The 21,206-nt window shown below is 42.9% G+C and overlaps 1 protein-coding gene across 5 annotated transcripts in view; it reads right to left on the bottom strand.

The window, feature by feature from the left end:
• arfgap1 (ADP-ribosylation factor GTPase activating protein 1) overlaps nucleotides 1-21,206 on the bottom strand; it is a 55,580-nt gene that overhangs the window by 16,258 nt on the left and 18,116 nt on the right. For 4 of the 5 annotated variants that reach the window (XM_068000511.1, XM_068000512.1, XM_068000513.1 and 1 more), the window contains 4 exons: nucleotides 7,792-7,856; nucleotides 6,234-6,343; nucleotides 3,633-3,801; nucleotides 1,068-1,168 (listed from right to left, as the gene is read on the bottom strand). In XM_068000511.1, coding sequence (XP_067856612.1) covers nucleotides 1,068-1,168; nucleotides 3,633-3,801; nucleotides 6,234-6,343; nucleotides 7,792-7,851 — 440 coding nt within the window. In that variant the 5' untranslated portion in view covers nucleotides 7,852-7,856. Of the gene's footprint in view, nucleotides 1-1,067; nucleotides 1,169-3,632; nucleotides 3,802-6,233; nucleotides 6,344-7,791; nucleotides 7,857-16,550; nucleotides 16,710-21,206 lie in introns of those variants that run through there. The other variant, XM_068000510.1, reaches the window with a different exon arrangement.

Raw genomic sequence — 21,206 nt, 5'->3', positions numbered from 1 at the left:
AATCTCAAGCCAATGAAGATGGTCGTCTTTGCTTTCAATTAATGCTGCTGAAATATCCATTGTGGGTTAATTTAATCATGAAAGATATATTGTCTATGCAGACTTACGGAGGGATCGAAAAGGCTCTCTCACTTTCTCTTTTACGTGTAAATAAAGAGGGTAAGCTGTGATCATACAGCAGCACCACGAAGCCATCTATATGTTAACAGTCTGAACCAGCTTGGCTTTGAAAAGCGTGGCTAGAGAACTAATGAACCCAGGTTTAGTGAGTTCATAATTTGTGTCATTATTTTTCATATCCAAGGAGCATAGGGAAATTGACTCTTCTCACTGTGAAAACTGTATACTGTTCATGCATATATTTTAAGTAAAATAAACTAGTTGTTGATTTGAAGTTGTGCCTCATCTTAATAAGATTGCTTTTCAATTTGCCTGTTGTAAAGGAAGTATGTGTGTGGCAGGACATGGTACATTTCAGTATCCAATATATGGAGCAAAGGTTCTCTGCTACAATCCCTGGGTCACGCTATCGTTTAAATATTGGACAGAAAAATATTGGACACTCCAGAGCATAGCGGATGAAGGGTCCATTTAATGGGGTGGCCAGTGACATTGAGCCCAAGAAAATTCTAACTCAAAAACCCAAAAATGACATGAAGAAAGCAGGTTGGTGACTAGAGTTCGTCACGGTTCAGCACTTGAGAATTGCACGTAATGCTGGCTAAGTTCAATCTGGTTACTGGAATTCATTAGCGATCTGGGTCTGTGGACAGTGTTATGTGAATTATACAAGTCAAATTTCATTGTTTTAATTTCCTGTGTGTTTAACGTGGCTTTGCTTTTAACAAAATCATGCTGTTTATTTGAATTTTGGTGTCAAATCACTGACATGATATCACCATTGTTTATAAGGCCTGTCTCCATGGTATGTAACTAAGTGATCTATTAAGACAAAAAGTTTAGACATCCTGCTGGAACCTATTGGATCTTATCAGGCTTTGACTATAAGTTATTTGCAACTGTGGAATACTAGTTCTGGGTAATAAAAAAAAATGACGACTAAATACCGATGAGCTGAAGAAATAGATACTTTAGGCTGTGGTGGAGTCCAATTTCGAGCTTCTGATGTTTCAATAGACCACTCTCTACCCTCAGCTAAGGCAGCGATCTGAAAATCAACAAGAAAAATAAGTGCATGTAGTGTTGTCTGACAGATGAGTCAGCTTGCAATTTTTTACTCATAATTTCATAACATATTATGGATCCAGAGATTTTTTTGAAAAAACTGCATTAAATTGAATGTGTACATTGTTAATGATGCAGAAACTAGGCTGTTAAGGCGGTTGCTAAGAAACAAGTTGAAAATGTATGCTGAACCCCAACCTTCACTATTTGCACAAAGCAACAGAACATACACAAGACGATATAACAAAAAAAATTGTGTTTTTAAACATCGCCCCTAAAAAAGTTTCTTATTATTCTTTACATGGGACTGTGGGGAAGTCATAGTAGTAGCTGTTTTCTGGATTGGCTCAAATGATTTCTTGTTTAGTTGCTAATTATTAATAAGAGGGACAGTGAGGTACCCATCTGGGCTCAACTTGTGGATCATTTTGCATCTCTGTAACTATTACCACTGTAGGTGCATAATATTAATTATTTTCTTAATGATTTACACATTTTGGATATTCCCACCAACAACATGCTGAAGGAAGACACAAGTAAACACAGTATCATAGGAACTAAAAGAAATGGATAGGCAAATGCTCAAAAGTTTATAAAATGTATATTTTTACACACACACACACACACACACACACACACACACACACACACTAATCCCAATTACCACCTCTATTCTTTGTCTGATTATGCTCCTGTGAAGTGAATCGGGATGTTTTTCTACCTTAAAGGAGCTATATAAATGCAAGTTTTTGTTGTTGTTCCATTATGAAATACTGCAGTATGTATCCAACCACAACTACCTCATACTAACCTACAATTCTCTGCACATTCAATTTCGTAGCATCCATTCAAATGTCCTGGCTTAGGCACCCCTGGCAGTGCAGCAAGTTTAGACTGCGTAACTGAAACTTACATATCAGGAGAATCCAGGTTCAATTCCCAGTCTGCCCTATGGCTAATTGGTCTCAGCCAGGTGGTAGTTAGGTTCCTATGAAAATAAACTATCACTCCTAGGTTAGGGAATGAAAAAAATTGGGAAGGCCTCCCGCTCCTGAACACTATCCAATGGCCCCTGTTGGAACTGTGTACATGTTGACAGTAGTTAAGGACAAAATCAACAAGCAATCAAATAGGTAGCCAAAACAATATTCACACACAGGATAAGCTACTCGGGCAAGGTTCCATGAGGGGAACAATACCCATGAAACTTTACCCCAGGAAGAAAAAAACTTCAGGAGAGCAAGGGGGTAAAAATTGGTGGAAAAAGAGAAAATTGGATTCTCCTGTAGAGAGCAGCATTGTAAATAAAGTCATCTTTAGAATCCCTTGCTATTACTGTTTGTACTTTTCTGAAGATAGTTGGTGATTAATTTTGAACTCTGAAAATATGCACGTCCTTCAAGTTTATTTTCTTCTTGTCAATAGGTTTTCATTAAAAATAGACGAACATTTTTCTTATGATCTAGTTAAAGGCATACCACCCTAGCCTCAATTAACAGCAATATAAAGTTTGTGAATCTCTAAATAGATTAATCTATGTTGTCATAGGAGAAAAAAAAACTTGTTTTTTTCATAGCTCTTTACCATGTCTTCCAAAGCATTTCACAGACAATGAACAGCACAGTGACTGTTACTCTTTTTCAAATAGTGTCATGGGATCTCGAACATCCACCTGAAACACTGGGCAGGCAGATGTGATCTTGGTTTAATGTCTCATCCGAAGGACACCACCTCTGGCATTGCAGCACTCTCACATCCATGAATGAGGTTTGGATCCAAAATGTTCTGACTCAAAGGCAAGAATGCTCCCATCTGAGCCATGATCATACTTAGAAGTTTAACTTAAATAGGTTTTTAATTTTTAGAAAAAAATATAGAAATGCAGTACATGTATTTTTCAGAAAGTAAACAGCTCATAAACATGCATCTCTGCAGCGAGACAATGGATGAAAGTACATGGACAATCATCATTAACTAGGGACAAATATAATGAAGGACAATTTATGCTTTTAAACATATTTTAGTACAAATATTGGGGCATGTGATACATCATACTTATCTACCATAGATATTATGATCACTTGTTGTATGGCAACGAGGCAACAAACTAAAGATGACCAAATGTATCTTAACAAACCTGACTTTGAAATTTTAGAACTATCCTGCACCAAAGATTTTGCTACCAGTGGAAGCTAGGATCAGGCCAGGGAAACAATAATAGTTTGAACTGGACATTATAAGTATCAAAGCAGTAACAAACAGATGAAGCAGTAAAGCTTAGTTACAGTTTTACTTAAAAAGATTGTACATTTTATTTAAATCTATGGAAGTTGTAGCTAATGCAGTGAAATTTATTTTAACAAAAAGCCTCAGAATGTCTGTTTATCTCCATAGTTAATGACCCACTAAATAACATTTAATCCACGTTATAATAATGATTATAGTACCTTGTCTCTGTAAAAAGCTGCAGCACGACTATTATATTTCTCATGCAGTGACCAACATGGATCACAATCCTGCGACTCCAGAAATTGACGGAATTTTGCATTGCCTCCAACTTTCATCTTCTCCAACTCTAGATCTTTCCATTTGTCCATGGTGACAGACCGTACAAAGCTACAGGACAGTAGGAAACAATTTATTTTATTTTACCTATTAAACGTACATTAGATTCTCAAAGCTTTGGGCAACAAGACTAGCTCTATGTATTCAAAAAAACACTGACATTTGCTGTGAGTTCAACGATAACAGAACAGTAACTTTATGCAGTGTCTCAATAATCCAGTGGGGTCCTGGAAGGCTCAGTACTAGGTCCCTTGCTTTTTGTGATATATATTAATGACTTGGACTTGAATGTGGGGGGCTTGATCAAGAAGTTTGCAGATGATACAAAAATTGGCCATGTGGTTGATAACGAAGAGGAAAGCTGTAGACTGCGGGAAGATATCAATGGGCTGGTCAGGTGGGCAGAAAAGTGACAAATGGAATTCAATCCAGAGAAGTGTGAGGTAATGCATTTGGGGAGGGCAAGGGAGTATGCAATAAATGGGAGGATATTGAGAGGTGTAGAGGAACAAAGGGACCTTGGAGTGCATGGCCACAGATCCCTGAAGGTAGGAGGACAGGTAGATAAGGTGGTTAAAAAGTCATACGGGATACTTTTCTTTATTAGCCGAGGCACAGAATATAAGAGCAGGGAGGTTATGCTAGAACTGTATAAAACATTGGTTAGGCTACAGCTTGAGTACTGCGTATAGTTCTGGTCACCACATTACAGGAAAGATGTGATTGCACTAGAGAGGATACAGAGGAGATTTTCGAGGATGTTGCCAAGACTGGAGAATTTTAGCTATGAGAAAAGATTGGATAGGCTGGGGTTGTTTTCTTCAGAACAAAGGAGGCTGAGGGGAGATTTAATTGAGGTATATAAAATTATGACAGGACTAGATAGAGTGGATAGGGAGGACCTATTTCCCTTAGTAGAGGGGTCAGTGACCAGGGGGCGTAGATTTAAAGTAACTGGTAGAAGGATTAGAGGGGAGCTGAGGAGAACGTTTTTCACCCAGAGGGTGGCAGGAGTCTGGAACTCACTGCCTGGAAGGGTGATAGATGCAGAAACCCTCAACTCATTTAAAAAGTACTTGGATATGCACTTGAAGTGCCGTAACCTACAGGGCTACGGACCATGTGCTGGAAAGTGGGATTGAGCTGGATAGCTCTTTTTCAGCCGGCACAGACATGATGGGCCGAATGGCCTCCTTCTGTGTCGTAACTTTCTATGATTCTAATCGGGACATTAAAATACAAAATGCATCTGTAATGTTATGCTAAATTATTTTCACCAGAAACATTTGAGCCATGAGACCAAATAAATCAAAAAGCCTTTTTTATATAAAGAGAGATTAATACAAAGTCTGTCTTCCAATGATGCAACTGAAATATGCAAATTAGGTCCAATTGGCCTACTACATTCATTCTCATTTCTAGCATAAAGAATATATCTTCCAAATATATGCTACTCCAATGACTTAGTGGGTAAATGCAATGCATGGTGTGGTATTGAAGCCCTCAGACAAGTTTTCCTAGCACAGTTGGAGAGAGATCTACAATTGGTATCAGCATCCTCAGGGAGAATAAAGAAACAAGAACAGCCTTCAAAAACATCTACAACTAATCCCCTAATAAACAGCTGCTGGATAGTGTGGCAAAGTGGGTTAGACACGGGTAGACATTGACCTTTCATTTCTGATCGCTAGGTTCAAATCCAGCACAGACTGATGGGACCCAAGTCCATCTCGCCCACAAGGTCCTATGAGAAATGAGTTTGGGCTGTCTCAATCCATTTCCTAGTGAACTTGGGTCCACAGCAAAAAATTGTTATTCAGTACGATTTGGCAATCTCACTCAGAGTGACCATAAGATGGCTGAGTATGAAGTGGAAAAAAATGTCACACTGGTGCAGGAGATGCTCTTCTGAAGTTGGGGCTAAGTCATGTTGTTGGGGCAAAGTACAGGGTTATGGCTGAGATATACCTGACCTGGAGTGCTTGATGCACACACTGGGACCCTGAAACAGGAAGAGTTCCATACCCTAACAGCAATATCCCTCACCTTGTGCACAGAGAAATAAAGAAAAATCTACCTCTTACAATATTAAGATTTCTTAATGTTATATCTATTTACAAGTGTCCTCTCCTGTCCTGAACGCATAGAATCCTTGTTAGAGTACAGTTCAGTCACTTTCAGGTGCCTCATCCAAGTGGCCATTGTTATACAAGTCTCGACAATGTCAGAAGGCTTTTCAACTAGGTCAATCCTGTCCTCAATTAAGATCCACCTGTATGCACTTCCAGAAAAGAAACTAGACAGGTATTGGTACTGGAAGCGGGACATATTTTTTCACTCTCCTTAAATCAGGGATACTGATCTCGGGCAGGGGTGCAATGGTCTGTATGGCTCAGCAATTCGTCACACAAATCAACTGTGGAACCAATATTTAACTTCTATTTTGCAGTTAGCTCTCCTTCTGTTTTAACCCATGCATATACCTGAGGTGGACTCCTAGACCTCTGTGCTTTCCTGAGCACTCAAGACAAATCCATATTCCGTAGGTCACACTGACCCACTGCGGATTGAAACCTTCACATTCAAAGCAAATCTAGGAGAGAAAATAGACATAACCAATAAGTAGAAATATAGTGTCATTCTCCATCAAAGACTGTCATGTTAGTTACTTAAAACATTTACAGTAATCAAAGCCACTCATGTGGTTTTCTTGGAAATTGGATAAAAGTCCCATATTCCTATATTAACAGAAATGGAATTTGATTTGTTCAGTCACCATAAACCAACAGTGTAAATTATAAACTAATAGAATAAAAGAATAGAATCACCAAAAATTGATAAAAATCCTTTGTAATCCAACTTACGCAGCTGCCCTAAGAGAGACCCTGAACTTAAATGACAGAGCAGATCTTGCATTAGAATAGGGTGAAAAAAGAGCTAATTAAGGCAAGAACCCACTGACAGTCACAAAAATTGGAATATCATTCCTAATTCTGCTCATTTATACTGATGGCTTAAAAATTCAGAATGAATTCCCAATGTAAAAGGCCTTTGTCAGGTATTGTAGATTTTATTCAATTATAAATACATGTGGTACACACAGAAGAGTGCTATCTTTCTGGAAACATTATTTCTCAGTAAATCCCTCCAGCAACTGCAACAATTATGACCCTGGCCATGCACCATAATTTCTAATAAACGTCCTCTTCCTGTCACGTAATACAGACTGTACAGAAGCTTAACATAGATGCACAGAGGTAACAAACAGTGAGGCCAAACAACGAAAAGATAAACGGAATTAAACTATACTTCAATAACGAGGAAACAAAAACACGAGAAGTTTGTTCAAAGCTCTAATACAGTTTAAATGACTAAATATTCAAGCTTCACTCTGACTTTAAAACATCCTTCAAGTGTCTTACAGCCCTCTAACATTCTACCAACCTTTTATTTCCATGTACATTAATAAGTTATTTACCCCATCTTATATTACATAGAACTGCACTGCAAGTTAATGCAACCAACTCACTGACGTTGCAAAGGGTTATCTTAAATAAATCTTGGTAAACTGACTCATGTCTATAACAGTATATTAAATGTATTAAGTGCTGCTTTTCAACTATAATAGACAAAAAGCTTTCAGGTTTACATTTTCTTTTGAATTATAGTACTGTAGTAAAATGTTGCAAAACTGAGAATAATGTCCCAAAATAGACACTTGTCTCCAACAAGTTTATTTAGTGACATTTTATTTAAGTTGCATACAATAATTATTCAATAGGAAACATACCAGGATTGTAAAACTGTGCACAAGCAGCATCCATTATCAATCAACAAAGTAAGTTATAAAATTACTGTTTACAAAAATCTCAATTGTTAAAATTTTCTTTATGCTAAGTCTTAGTTTTGATGTATAAATGCAAGATTAAATGCTTAACTGTCTCTATAGACTTGTGGAACATTCATGTTTCAGTGAATTCGAACTGCATTTAACAGTAGGTATGCATTAGGTTGTATTAACATTTTCTCATGGTTACATACATTGTTTTCATCTTGAGTTCTCACTTCTTTAAGAACCCGCCTTGTCCTTGGACTTGCCATGGTGTCTAGAAGCAAGCCAAAGAAAAAAATTACAACACAGTACACCACAATTCGGTAGTTACTGTTCGATCCTTGCAGCAGAAATCACTTTAGAAAAGGTAAATGTGAAAGGCGTACCGCATTGCCTGATATTGTGAGGGTCAGTATCACCATTTTCATTCTTCATATCAATAAAAGAACAAGTATATTCATAACACATCAAGAATTCACAACAATTTGGAATGAATTGTTATAAAAAGAAAAACTGCAAATATTGGAAATCTGAAATAAAAACAAAATGTTGGGAAATATAGCTGGTCAGTACTATAGTATCTGTAAAGAGGCAGGTTTTGAGGTATTGGGTGTGTACCCTTCATCAGAATTGAAGCCTAAAGACACCGCACTTAGAAAGGATATATTGGCCTTGCAGTGCGGGTTCACCAGAATGTTACCAGGGCTCCAAGGGTTAAATTATGAAGCGAGATTACATAAACTAGGCTTGTATTCCCTGGAATATGGACGGTTAAGGGGTGATTTGATTGAGGTTTTAAGGATTTTGAAAGGAATTGATAGAAAGAAACTTTTTCCACTGGTGGGGGAGTCTAGGACAAGAGGGCATAACCTTAAAATCAGAGCCAGGCCATTCAGGGGAGAAATTAGGAAACACTTCTTCACTCTCCCAAAATCGATCCACTTCCTCTCCTGTTAGACGCACATAACAAGCACCACCTGTTGTAAAGAAATTGGGGATATAGCTAAGGTGTGAAGTTACTAATGTCAACGTTCAGACCAGGGGGCTGCAGAGTACCAAGAAGAATGGGAACAAGAATTTTTTTATATATGATGAGACACTTACTTTCTCCCTCAAACAGCAGATGCTAGCCCAATTAATAATTTTATATCTGAGATCATAGATATTTGCTAGTCAAGGGTATTAAGGGATATGGAACTAAGACGGGTGGATGTAGTTAGGACACAGATCAACCATGATCTAATTGAATGGTGGAACAGGCTCGAGGAGCTGAATGGCCTACTCCTGTTCCTATAACTAAGCATTTTAGCGTGGTTGGAAAAAGAATGGGGAAGGTAAAGAATCAACATCAATGACAGAGGGAGCCTGAATGACCTGCAAACTGCATTATAGAAAACTGTTTGATGATATAAAAGATTATCAGAAACGATGAAGCTATAAAAAGGATAAAAGTGCAAATATTGCAAGGAGGATGAAAACACATGGGAGAGGTCCACACAAACAGGTAAGAAAATTGGGGAAAGTGAACAAGAGAGGAAAGAAAAGGCTGCAAATAGAGTACATCTGAAATTAAAACAGAAAATGCTGACAAAACAATAGATCCACTAGTTCCAATAAGAGAATGAGAAACAGGTAAACACGACAGGCTGAGACCCCCCCTGGCAGCACTGCGTTCTGACGACCTTGGCATCGACCCGCTTCCTCTCCCTGCTAGATGCACATTACGAGCACCTCCTGTTGTAAAGAAATTGCGGATATAGCTAAGGTGTGGAGTTACTAATGTCAATGTTCAGACCAGAGGGCTGCAGAGTACCAAGGAGAAAGAATGGTAACAAGAATTTTTTTTTAAAAACTTATAATGAGACACTTACTTTCTCCCTCACCACCCCCTCACTAAACAGCTTTTGCTTTGAACAATATTGAAGTCTACAGTTGAGTATTACACTCAACTATTTTATGTGGTTAATCAAATGAATTTTCATTCATGATTTATTGAAATTACCCAAATCAACTTGTGTCCCAAACAATTTTGTGGTTCAGTACAGCTTGAGTGAGTAAAAATAACAGGAAATGCTAAAAATCTAAATTAAACACAGAAAATACTTGAAATACACAGCAAAGTCAGTCACCACCTGTATAGAAAAGAGATAAGTTATAACCTGCCTTTTCTCTTTACAAATGCAGACTGACCTGTTGTGTATTTCCACCATTTTCTCTTTTTATTTTTGGCTGAGTACAGCTTAGGTGGTAGCATTCTCATCTCAGTCAGGTTGTGGAATCAAGCCCATCTCCACGATTTGAGCACATAATCTATTCTGACACTTCAATGCAGTACTGAGAGAGCGCTGCATTGTCAGAGATGTCAGATGAGACATTAAATTGTCTGCCTGCTCAGATGGATGTAAAAGATCCCACGGCACTATTCAAAGAGAAACGGAGTTCTCCTGCTGTCCGAACCAACTCTCCTCCCTCAATCAACACCACGGGAAAAAAACCCAGATCAACTGGCTATTCATGGCATTGTTGTTTGGGACGTTGCTGTACACAAATTAGCTGCCAGGTTTTCCTGCAATAACAGTGACTGAACTTCACAGTAACCCATTGGCTGTAAATTGCTTTGGGACATCCTGAGAACGTGATATGGTGCTGTGTAAATGCAAGTTCTTTAATTCCTTTTAGACTTTTGAAACTGAAGCTGTGATGGAATTAGTTTGGTATATCACAGCAAAAGTTATACTATGCCTCTAGACACAAGGGAAGGTCCATTCTGTACCTTTTCTTTAAGTTTGTTTTAAGGCAGAAATAGTGTGGACCTGTTGCTGGCACAGAGCCTCACTATTTCTACCCTTTAACATTTTGCTCTATTGTGCAGACAGTCCCTGCAGTAAATGTAAAGTAAAGGTTTTAAGTCTATATTTGGCATTGGATAGTGGTGACTGACTTGCTTACATTGTGATTTTGCCACGTGTGAAGAGTATAATCTGCATGCTTCAAAGTGCACAGATGACCGTATATTATTACACCTTAATCTTTCCAGAGACAAAATGATATCCAACAAATTACTCTTATCCTAAAGGTTAAGCGAATTTACGCTGAGCCACACAGACCAGGGAGGTCCCTGGAACAGCTGAGCCACACAGACCAGGGAGGTCCCTGGAACAGCTGAGCCACACAGACCAGGGAGGTTCCAGATTTGATCCCAAATCTGTGCCGAGTTAGATGATCTCACCCAAGGCAGTAGTTGGGTCACTTCAACTAATCTCACTAGCCCTGGGTTAAATGGGAAAAATTAGGTTTTGCTATTAAACACACACCCTCCCCATGGTTATTTAACCTGCCAACACTCACTGTCAGGATTCAAACATAAATAATGGCCACTAGGCCAAGACATCAAGGAGCTACCAGCAACTGTGGAACTATACCCGAAAGAGTCAACAACTTCAGGGGAGGAGAAAAAAATAAATCTAGGAAAGTGAAACTTTCAACATAAGGGGCCAGAAATTGCTTAAAATGTGAGCTCAACAGCACACACTGTCGTTAGTGGCGAAATCGAGGAGCAAGTTCCGATGTTCGCACATGCGCAGTCAAATGCGGAAATCCGGAACTTGATCCTCCTGGTTCGACTGCAATCTGACAGCTTTGCATTAAAGGGATATCGCCGGTTGCAATCCATGGAATCAACGGACCAGCGCCAACTTGCTCTTCTGCCCAGCCGGAAAGTAACTACTATCGTCACAAAACAGGTACGCTTAATTAAGATCTAAATTAAGTTTTAACATTGTGGTAAGTCTTAATGACTGCCAAACAACTAACCATTAACTTTTAAAAATATTGAGTCTCATTACTCCTTACTTTAATAGTTTTTGGTCGTTAAAAAATGTTTTAAAATTTTTTTTAAATATTTAAAACTTTTTCCTTCTGTCTTTTATTTCATTCAATTATTTCTTACCCTCTCTTTTCTTCCCCACTGTCTATAACTGTTTTTACAAATGATATTAGTATTGTAGCTTTCACTTCCTGGATTTTACGTTCTGGCTTGCAGTAACTGTTCGCAGCTAGTCAAAAATGCTTCAATCTGATTTGTCAAGGGGAGAGTGCTCCTCTCACTTCTCCCATGGGTCCTAGCTAATGCTGGGCTCTTCTTCACTTCCTATTATAGGAAGTGCCCGCAGTAAAGACTAAGTTAGTGCGTCAGTATAAATTTATGGAGTGGCGAGCCAATGGCCCAGAAATTGCAGGGAAAGTAACAGCGATTTCACGGCGCACGACGCTATTAATACGTTAAAAAATCCAGCAATTCGTAGTGAGGAATAGATATGCCATGAATTGCCAATCACCACAAATTGCTGGACGGTTTGCTGTTAGCATCACAAAACTGTAGCTCACCATTAACCTCCCCATAAGTGTCACACAATTGCTGGATTTGCGCAGTATGAACTAATCAAGCCACAGATATTTAGGGCAGCTATTTCATGATGCAAAGACCCTTTTAATGACAGATTTACGTTCGTGCAACCTCGGAGGGCCAGAAAGTGAAGAATTTAAACAGTGATGTGAGCTCTGTCTGTGTACTGTATGTGAACCCTGTAAATTGTTCCTAGAGGTTTTTTAAAAAAATGTTCTTACATTTCTGTCTCATTATCCAATCTTTCTTTGCTGCTCTTTATTTCTCTTGCTGTATCTAATCTAACTCTAATTCACCCTATTTTCTTCTCCATCATTCACTATTTCTTTCTCTATCCTTCGATTTCACTGGTTAAGGAGATAGACTATTGGACCAGAGACGAGATGCCTCGTTGATCTCATCGCGCACCAGCTCGCACTTCCAGCAATTCGCAGCGCAAAAATAATACAAGGTGAAGGATGAGGGAAAAAAATTCAATTCACGTCACTTGCTGAAAGATGAGTTGTTCCAGCAATTTCTGAGTCAATAATGATCTACTCTGAATCACCTCTGGTCTGTATTTGAATTTATTTTATCTACTGATTTTTAATACCATACTTTTAACAAAATCAATCAATAAAAGTGAAAATACCTAAACTTTTACTGTCATGTTATCTTTTCAGGTCTTACTTTCCCAGCTCTCTGCTTAGATGATTCACATTCCATTCAGTTGAAATATTAAACAGCTCTCAAAATATAATGAAGTGTACTTGAACTTTTGACACTTTTTTTAACCTAAGTTTAACAAATAATTTTGAAATAATCGATTGGTTAGTTGATACACCATCACTGACTGCCACAATCAATCCACTAAATCTACAATATCAACAAACATTGAAATTAACTGTATGGTTAGTTAAGTACCTATACTCATTGAATTGTTATATGCAACCGAAAACGGCAATGTGATGAATTTGATAATTTGTAATCAATTCTTAATGCAATATCTTTGATAGCCTCAACTTAACAGAACTGCCACATTCTGAAACTTGTTGAAAACTGATTTCTTTGAATCAACTTTTCCAGTCAATTTCAGGATATCCAGCTTCTTTTTGGTGCCTTGTTGAACAAGTAATCTGTTATTTTATCTATTGTGCCCCGTTAGCCCTTTTAAGCAGTTTCTGTGAACCTTGCTGATTCCAGCAGTTGTATCGGGTGTTTCAGATTAAAGTGGATCGACTTGTCTCCTCATACCCATCAGCTTCATATCACACCAACATGAACTGTATTGCTTTTCTGCCATTACATAAACTGGGAGAGCAGGACTGGATACAAGCAGCTGAATTTGAGAGTTCGTGGAGGGTAAAGGATGGGAGGCCAGAAAAGAGGATATTGGAATATTTGAATCTAGACCTAAAATGCATCAGCTCCACATACAACTTGTCCACCACTTCCTGTTCAAATCCCTTCAGTCTGGTTTCAGTTCTGCCCACAGCATTGAAAATGCCTTTAACAAAGTCGTTAATGACCTCCTTTGTGACTACAATTGTGGGAAGTTATCCTTCCTTGCCTCCCTGACCGCTAAATGGCTTTTTGACACGACTGGTAATTTCATTTGGTCCATTTCCCTCATGGTTCCAGTTACCTGTCTCAATACAACACCAGGTTATAGTCCAACAGCTTTATTTGAAATCACAAGCTTTCGGAGCTTTGCTCCTTCGTCAGGTGACGAAGGAGCAAAGCTCCGAAAGCTTGTGATTTCAAATAAAGCTGTTGGACTATAACCTGGTGTCGTACGACTCCTTACATTTGTCCACCCCAGTCCATCACCGGCATCTCCACATCATCCTATCTCAATACAGCTAGGACACTCCCACAATAGTTCGTCCGGCTGTAGCCAGTCAACTTAGACCCATGGGCCTAGAAATTGGATCGTGCCCAAAGAGGTGGGGGAAAGAGGTAGAATCCTGCTCCTAGTAGCTCCATATTCAGCTAGGTAGAAAACTTTTCATTTACCTTTTGGGTGGCCCTTTAAGGACCACTGATTTGGCTGCTATGCACCTGATAAAACTGTCCTCAACATGCACAGCACATGCTGCACTCAAATCAGGACCCAATTTCACAAAGGGGCCTGAAACAGGAATTAGGCCCCTGATTTGCATAAACAATGAGCCCACCGCCAGTTTCAGGCAGAGGCCCTGGACGACTACAGGGCACATTAACGGTGAGGACTGAGCACGAGCATGCCATGCACCATTTTGAGCCTGCAGCGCCCATTTTTCGTCCAAAAAATGGGTGCAGCACAATCGGGCCCTTGTTTTTAAAACCTTGCGGGAGGGGGTGCCCTTTGCAAATAATGAATCACTCCCAATATCAACTAGCCACAGGAAAACAGCGGCATTATTGCAAAAAAATGTTTATTAGTATACAGCAAGATAAATAATATGCTAATATCAACAATAGTGGAAAAATTTGGAAATTTGATGGCTGATGGACAGAAATCTGATAACCTAAGCAACTCCCTGTAGGCCCCTCACAGACCCTCTAACATCTGGGGACTCCAAGTTGAAAACTTATGCCTTAGCCATGCCCGAAGTTCAATCCTTATCCCTCCATACCTTGTCACATGCTGGCCCTCAAGACATTATATGGGCCATGATGTTTCCACATGGGCCATCTCAATCCACCTCGCAGCACCACTCTCAACTGCAGAATTACTACTGCGCTGTATGCCTGCTTGTTTCACAAATTAAGTTGTTCCAACTTAACAGTGACAAGACTGAAATCAACCTACTCACTTCAGTCAGAAACTCACACCTAACCCTAGATTCTATCCCCCTCCCTGGCTGCTTGCTCAGGCTGAGCCCGGCTGAAACTTCGGTGCACTGTTTGAGCCTGAACCGAGTTTCAAACTCCATATCCTATACATTATTAGTACTGCTTAGTTACACCTTCATCTTTACCTAATTCCCACAGCATCGATACCCTCATCCATACCTGTGTCACCCCCGGCTCGAAACATCCTGCCATGACCTGGTCTCACTGCACCCTCCTCCAACCTCCCCAAATTCCTCCTTCTCCCCTCTTCTCAAATTGGTGGCAGAGTCCTATCTGTCAATCCCTACATTCTGGCATTCAATCCCTAAATCCCTCCACCTTTCTGTATCTCTCCCTACTTTCAAAAATCTCCTCAAAATCTCTCTCTTCAACCATGCATTCAGTTATCTTTCCTAATTTTTTTTCTTGACACTTCAGTCTTGGCCATCCCCTTTTTGTGAAGCACTTTGGAGTGCCTTGCTACATTAAAAGGCACATTCTAACAAAGTTGTTAAGAGTTAAATTACCACGTGAATTTGACAATAAAAAACAAATACAGCACAACTCAAGGACATAGGAAATGAGAACATAAAATGCTTTACCACAAGTGGCTATTCAGACAGCAGACACATGAAGGGAGAGTTTAGGATTAACCAAAAGATTGGCCAAAGAAATGGGACTTGGAGGTGTTTAAAGGTAAATAGCTCCACAGAAGGACCAAAGTGGTGAAAGGCTCTACCATCAATGTTGGACAAAGGGAGAAACACACAGAAGGCTATAATATCATTTAGAATGGAATTGGATAAGTATCTAAAAAGCAAGGATATAAAAGGATAAAATGAAGCAGAATTATAGTAGATAGCTCTAGTTGAAAAGCTAGTACCAGCACAGGCATGTGTCAAATGGTCTCCGTCCATGCTTTAAGTTCCACAATAGTAGGTATCAGATCACATACATTTTTGTTTGATTGTAAAGGATTTACTCTATGACGTCCTTTCCAAATTTTAAAACAGGAAAGGTTGAAAATACACAGGTCACTCAAGGTCTGTAAAAAATGATGGATCAATATTTTGCGTGTGGACCTTATCAGAAGTAGTCTCCAACACTAACATAATTTCTCTTCACAGTTGCTAGCATTTTAGGTGTCTGACAAAGAGTCCAAACCCAAAATGTCAGCCTTTAATTTCTATTTACAAATACTCATGGAGCGGTTATGCATTTCCAGCATTTCGTAATTCAGGTTTCCAACAGTTTTTTTAAAAATAAATTTCAAATCTGCTTCGGTGCAAACGTGGCAGCAGCGCAATTATGTTGTCTGACTTCATACAAGTGAAAGTGCTGACTGTTTGAGTGATAAAAGGCAATGGGCTCCACTTTGTGCAGGTTTGTGTAACAGCACAGGCCCAACTCCTAGAGCCAATTGCAAAACATTAAGTGAAAGAATAGGACCTGGCTGAACGCCACTGCAGCTACCCTGCCTCAACCTCCCGAGTGTAGAAACACCGAAATTCAGCTAACCCCGGGACTAGGCCTCAGCCGGCTGCCGCTGACCAGCTTAAAGCCGGCCGCCACCTCCTAACTTACAGTCGTCACCCCGATTGACAGGCACCATGAACCAATCGCAAACGCCACTGGTCCCTCTTACGCCAATCAGCCGTCCGGGAGGAGGCGGGACACTGCCGCCATCGCGTTAGGTGGAGTTGCTCGCTACCGGCGTTTCCCCTCCTGACAGAAAGATTTACAGCCACGGAAAAGCCGCCTATTCACCTCTCAAAAGTCACCGCTTCCAACAGCACCAGGTTTCGTCAAGAACGTGTCGTGTCGGGATGAGAACTGCGACTGAAACCCGCCAATCAGTCCAGCGGCTCGGACACAAACTCCCTCATCACCAGGCGGCCGCCATCTTTGAGGACGTTGCATTTACAGAGGCTTTTGGGTAAAGTGGTATGGTCTGTAAAGTGTTCAGTGATGATGTGTACGGCTGGGTGGAGGTGTGTGTATGAGGTATCAATGATGAGTGCACAAGATATCCAATAATATATCTAATAATATCTACATTAGTTCCCCCTGTCCCAACCCATTAAATTCAAAATCTTTGTCACCAAATCCCTCTCTGCAAGGATGGGCATCCTGTTGGAAATTTTGTATTTTTGTTATTTTAAAATGCGACAATGGTCAGGGGTACTTACCAGTAAGCCAGTTAAATTTGAGCGATATAAATAAAAATCAAAAAAACTGCAAATGCTGGAAATCTAAAACCAAATCAGAAAATACTGAAAACGTTCAGCCGCACGTCGGTCAGCATCCGTGGCAAGAACAGACAAGTTAATGTTTCAGGCGTAACTTCACCAGAACGGGAAAAAAATTAAAGCTGAACGGCATTTAAAAGGGGGCAAAACAAAACATAGGAGAACGGAAACAGGAGATAGTTGGTAGACAGGAGGCTGATGTGATATTAACATCCAACGCTGTTGGAACAACATGCAGGCAGGGCAGTCTGCACCTTTGGCACGGCCTGCTTATCCCCAGGCTGATAGATTCTGCTCCACTTTACATTACATAGTATTTACAGCACAGAAATCAAGCCATTCGGCCCAACAACAGGTCTATGCCATTGTTTAAGCTCCACACGAGCCTCCTCCCACCTTACTTCATCTCACTCTATCCTTCTATTCCTTTCTCCCTCACCTACTTATCTAGTAAGTTTAATGCATCTATGCTATTCGCCTCAACTACTCCATGTGATAGAGAGTTCCACATTCTAACTACTCTCTGAGTAAAGAAGTTTCTCCTGAATTCCTTATTGGATTTATTGGTGACTATCATATTTATAGCCCCTAGTTTTGGACTCCCCCCACAAGTGGAAACATCTTCTGTACATCTACCCTATCAAACCCCTTTATAATTTTAAAGTCCTCTATCAGGTCACTCCTCAGTCTCTTTCTAGAGAAAAGAGCCTGTGCTTGTTTAGTCTTTCTTAATAGTTCTAACCTCTCAGTTCTTGTATCATCCTTGTAAATCTTTTTTGCACCTTCTCCAGTGCCTTTTTATAATATGGAAACCAGAACTGAGCACAGTACTCTAGGTGTGGTCTAACCAAGGTTCTATATAAGTTTCATATAACTTCTCTGCTTCAATTTTGTTCCTCTAGAAATGAACTCCAGTGCTTTGTTTGCATTTTTATGGCTTTGTTAACCTGCGTTGCTACTTTTAATGATTTGTGAATTTGTGCTCCCAGATCCCTTTGCTCCACTACCCCATTTAGACTCTTACTTCCAAGAAGTATGCAACCTCCTTATTCCTCCTACCAAAATGCACCATCTCACACTTATCTGTATTGAAATTAATTTGCCATTTACACACCCATTCTGCAAGTTTCTTGTATTTTGTCACCGTCTTCCTCAGTATTAACTATACTCCCCTCCCAATTTGGTGTCATCCGCAAATTTTCACATTGTATTTCCGATTCTCAAATCCAAATCATTTATGTAAATGGTGAACACCAGTGATCCCAGCACCAAGCCCTATGGAACACCACTTCCCACCTTCAGCCAGTCTGAGTAACTACCTTAAACCCTACTCTCTGTTTTCTGCTTTGTTGCCGGTTTGCTATCCGTTCTGCTACTTGTCCCCTGACTCTATATGCTCTGATCTTAGTCACGAGTCTACTATGTGGTACCTTTTCCAAGACCTTTTGAAAATCCAAGTACATCACATCCACTACATTACCCTTGTCTACTCTTTCTGTTACTTCTTCAAAAAATTCAACAGATTGGTCAAGCAAGACCTCCCCTTTTGAATTCCGAGCTGACTATTCTTTATTATATTTTCGGTTTCTAGATGTTTTTGCCACTGTTTGCTGTTTCCATTTCAGACCTGCTTTAGCCCCATCCTCCTCGGCTATTCACGTGTTCTCTCTCTCTTTTAAATGTCTTTAATTTCTTTATTATGTTTGTTCCCATTGTTGCACATTAATATCACTTCACCCATTTAACCATCTCCTGTTTTCCATTTCAATATTTTACAGATCATTCTACTTTCATGTGTGTGTCTGTTTTCTTTTGCCCATTCTTCTTCTTCTGTTCATTTCAAATTCATCCCCATGTAATATTTCCTAGTTCTGATGAAGGGCTATACCTGAAATTTTAGCTTAATTATCTCCCACAGTGTTTCTGGTATTTTCTGCTTTTTGTTCTAGATTATGTTGGGACAAGGGGGAGAAGGGATGGGGGGAGAAGGGAGGGGGGGGGGGGGGGGGAGAAGGGAGGGGGGGGGGGGGGGGGAGAAGGGAGGGGGGGGGGGGGGGGAGAAGGGAGGGGGGGGGGGGGGGGAGAAGGGAGGGGGGGGGGGGGGAGAAGGGAGGGGGGGAGAAGGGAGGGGGGGAGAAGGGAGGGGGGGGGGGAGAGGGAGGAGGGGGAGGAGAAGGGATGGTAAGGGGAGGGGGGGGGAGAAGGGATGGTAAGGGAAGGGATGGTAAGGGGAGGGGGGGAGGGAAGGGATGGTAAGGGGAGGGGGGGGAGGGAAGGGATGGTAAGGGGAGGGGGGGGAGGGAAGGGATGGTAAGGGGAGGGGGGGGAGGGAAGGGATGGTAAGGGGAGGGGGGGGAGGGAAGGGATGGTAAGGGAGGGGGGGGGAGGGAAGGGATTGGTAAGGGGAGGGGGGGGGGGAAGGGATGGTAAGGGAAGGGGAGGGGGGGGGGGAAGGGATGGTAAGGGGAGGGGGGGGGGAGAAGGGATGGTAAGGGGAGGGGGGGGGGGGGAGAAGGGATGGTAAGGGGGGGGGGGAGAAGGGATGGTAAGGGGGGGGGGAGAAGGGATGGTAAGGGGAGGGGGGGGGGGAGAAGGGATGGTAAGGGGGGGGGGGGAGAAGGGATGGTAAGGGGGGGGGGAGAAGGGATGGTAAGGGGAGGGGGGGGGGGGAGAAGGGATGGTAAGGGGGGGGGGGAGAAGGGATGGTAAGGGGGGGGGGGGAGAAGGGATGGTAAGGGGAGGGGGGGGGGAGAAGGGATGGTAAGGGGAGGGGGGGGGGGAGAAGGGATGGTAAGGGGAGGGGGGGGGGGGAGAAGGGATGGTAAGGGGAGGGGGGGGGAGAAGGGATGGGAAGGGGAGGGGGGGGGAGAGGATGGAAGGGGAGGGGGGGGGGGGAGGATGGTAGGGGAGGGGGGGGGGGGGAGAAGGGATGGTAAGGGGAGGGGGGGGGGGAGAAGGGATGGTAAGGGGAGGGGGGGGGGAGAAGGGATGGTAAGGGGAGGGGGGGGGGAGAAGGGATGGTAAGGGGAGGGGGGGGGGGAGAAGGGATGGTAAGGGAGGGGGGGGGGGAGAAGGGATGGTAAGGGGAGGGGGGGGGGGAGAAGGGATGGTAAGGGGAGGGGGGGGGGAGATGGGATGGGAAGGGGAGGGGGGGGGGAGAAGGGATGGTAAGGGGAGGGGGGGGGAGAAGGGATGGGAAGGGAGGGGGGGGGGAGAAGGGATGGGAAGGGGAGGGGGGGAGGGGAGAAGGGATGGGAAGGGGAGGGGGGGGGGGAGAAGGATGGGAAGGGGAGGGGGGGGGGAGAGGGATGGGAAGGGGAGGGGGGGGGGGAAGGGGGGGAGGGGGGGGGGGAAGGGGAGGGGGGGGGGGGAGAAGGGATGGGGAGGGGGGGGGGGAGAAGGGATGGGAAGGGGGGGGGGGAGAAGGGATGGGAAGGGGGGGGGGGGAGAAGGGATGGGAAGGGGGGGGGGGGAGAAGGGATGGGAAGGGGGGGGGGGAGAGGGATGGGAAGGGGGGGGGGGGAGAGAGGATGGGAAGGGGGGGGGGAGAGAAGGGATGGGAAGGGGGGGGGGGGGAGAAGGGATGGGAAGGGGGGGGGGAGAAGGGATGGGAAGGGGGGGGGGGAGAAGGATGGAGGGGGGGGGAGGATGGAGGGGGGGGGAGAAGGGATGGGAAAGGGGGGGGGGGAGGGATGGATGGGATGGGAAGGGGGGGGGGGAGAAGGGATGGGAAGGGGGGGGGGGGAGAAGGGATGGGATGGGGGGGGGGGAGAAGGATGGGAAGGGGGGGGGGGAGAAGGGATGGGAAGGGGGGGGGGGAGAAGGGATGGGAAGGGGGGGAGAAGGGATTGGAAGGGGGGGGGGGAGAAGGGATGGTAAGGAAGGGATGGTAAGGGGGGGGGGGGGGAGAAGGGATGGTAAGGAAGGGATGGTAAGGGAGGGGGGGGGGAGAAGGGATGGAAGGGGGGGGGAGAAGGATGGGAGGGGGGGGGGGAGAAGGATGGGAAGGGGGGGGGGGGAGAAGGATGGGAAGGGGGGGGGTGAGAAGGGATGGTAAGGGATAGGGATGGTAAGGGGGGGGGGGGGAGAAGGGATGGTAAGGGAAGGGATGGTAAGGGAGGGGGGGGGAGAAGGATGGTAAGGGAAGGGATGGTAAGGGAGGGGGGGGGGGAGA

This window comes from Heptranchias perlo, chromosome 19, assembly GCF_035084215.1.
Source record: "Heptranchias perlo isolate sHepPer1 chromosome 19, sHepPer1.hap1, whole genome shotgun sequence".
NCBI lineage: Eukaryota > Metazoa > Chordata > Chondrichthyes > Hexanchiformes > Hexanchidae > Heptranchias > Heptranchias perlo.
This window is presented reverse-complemented; position numbering and strand designations above follow the sequence as displayed.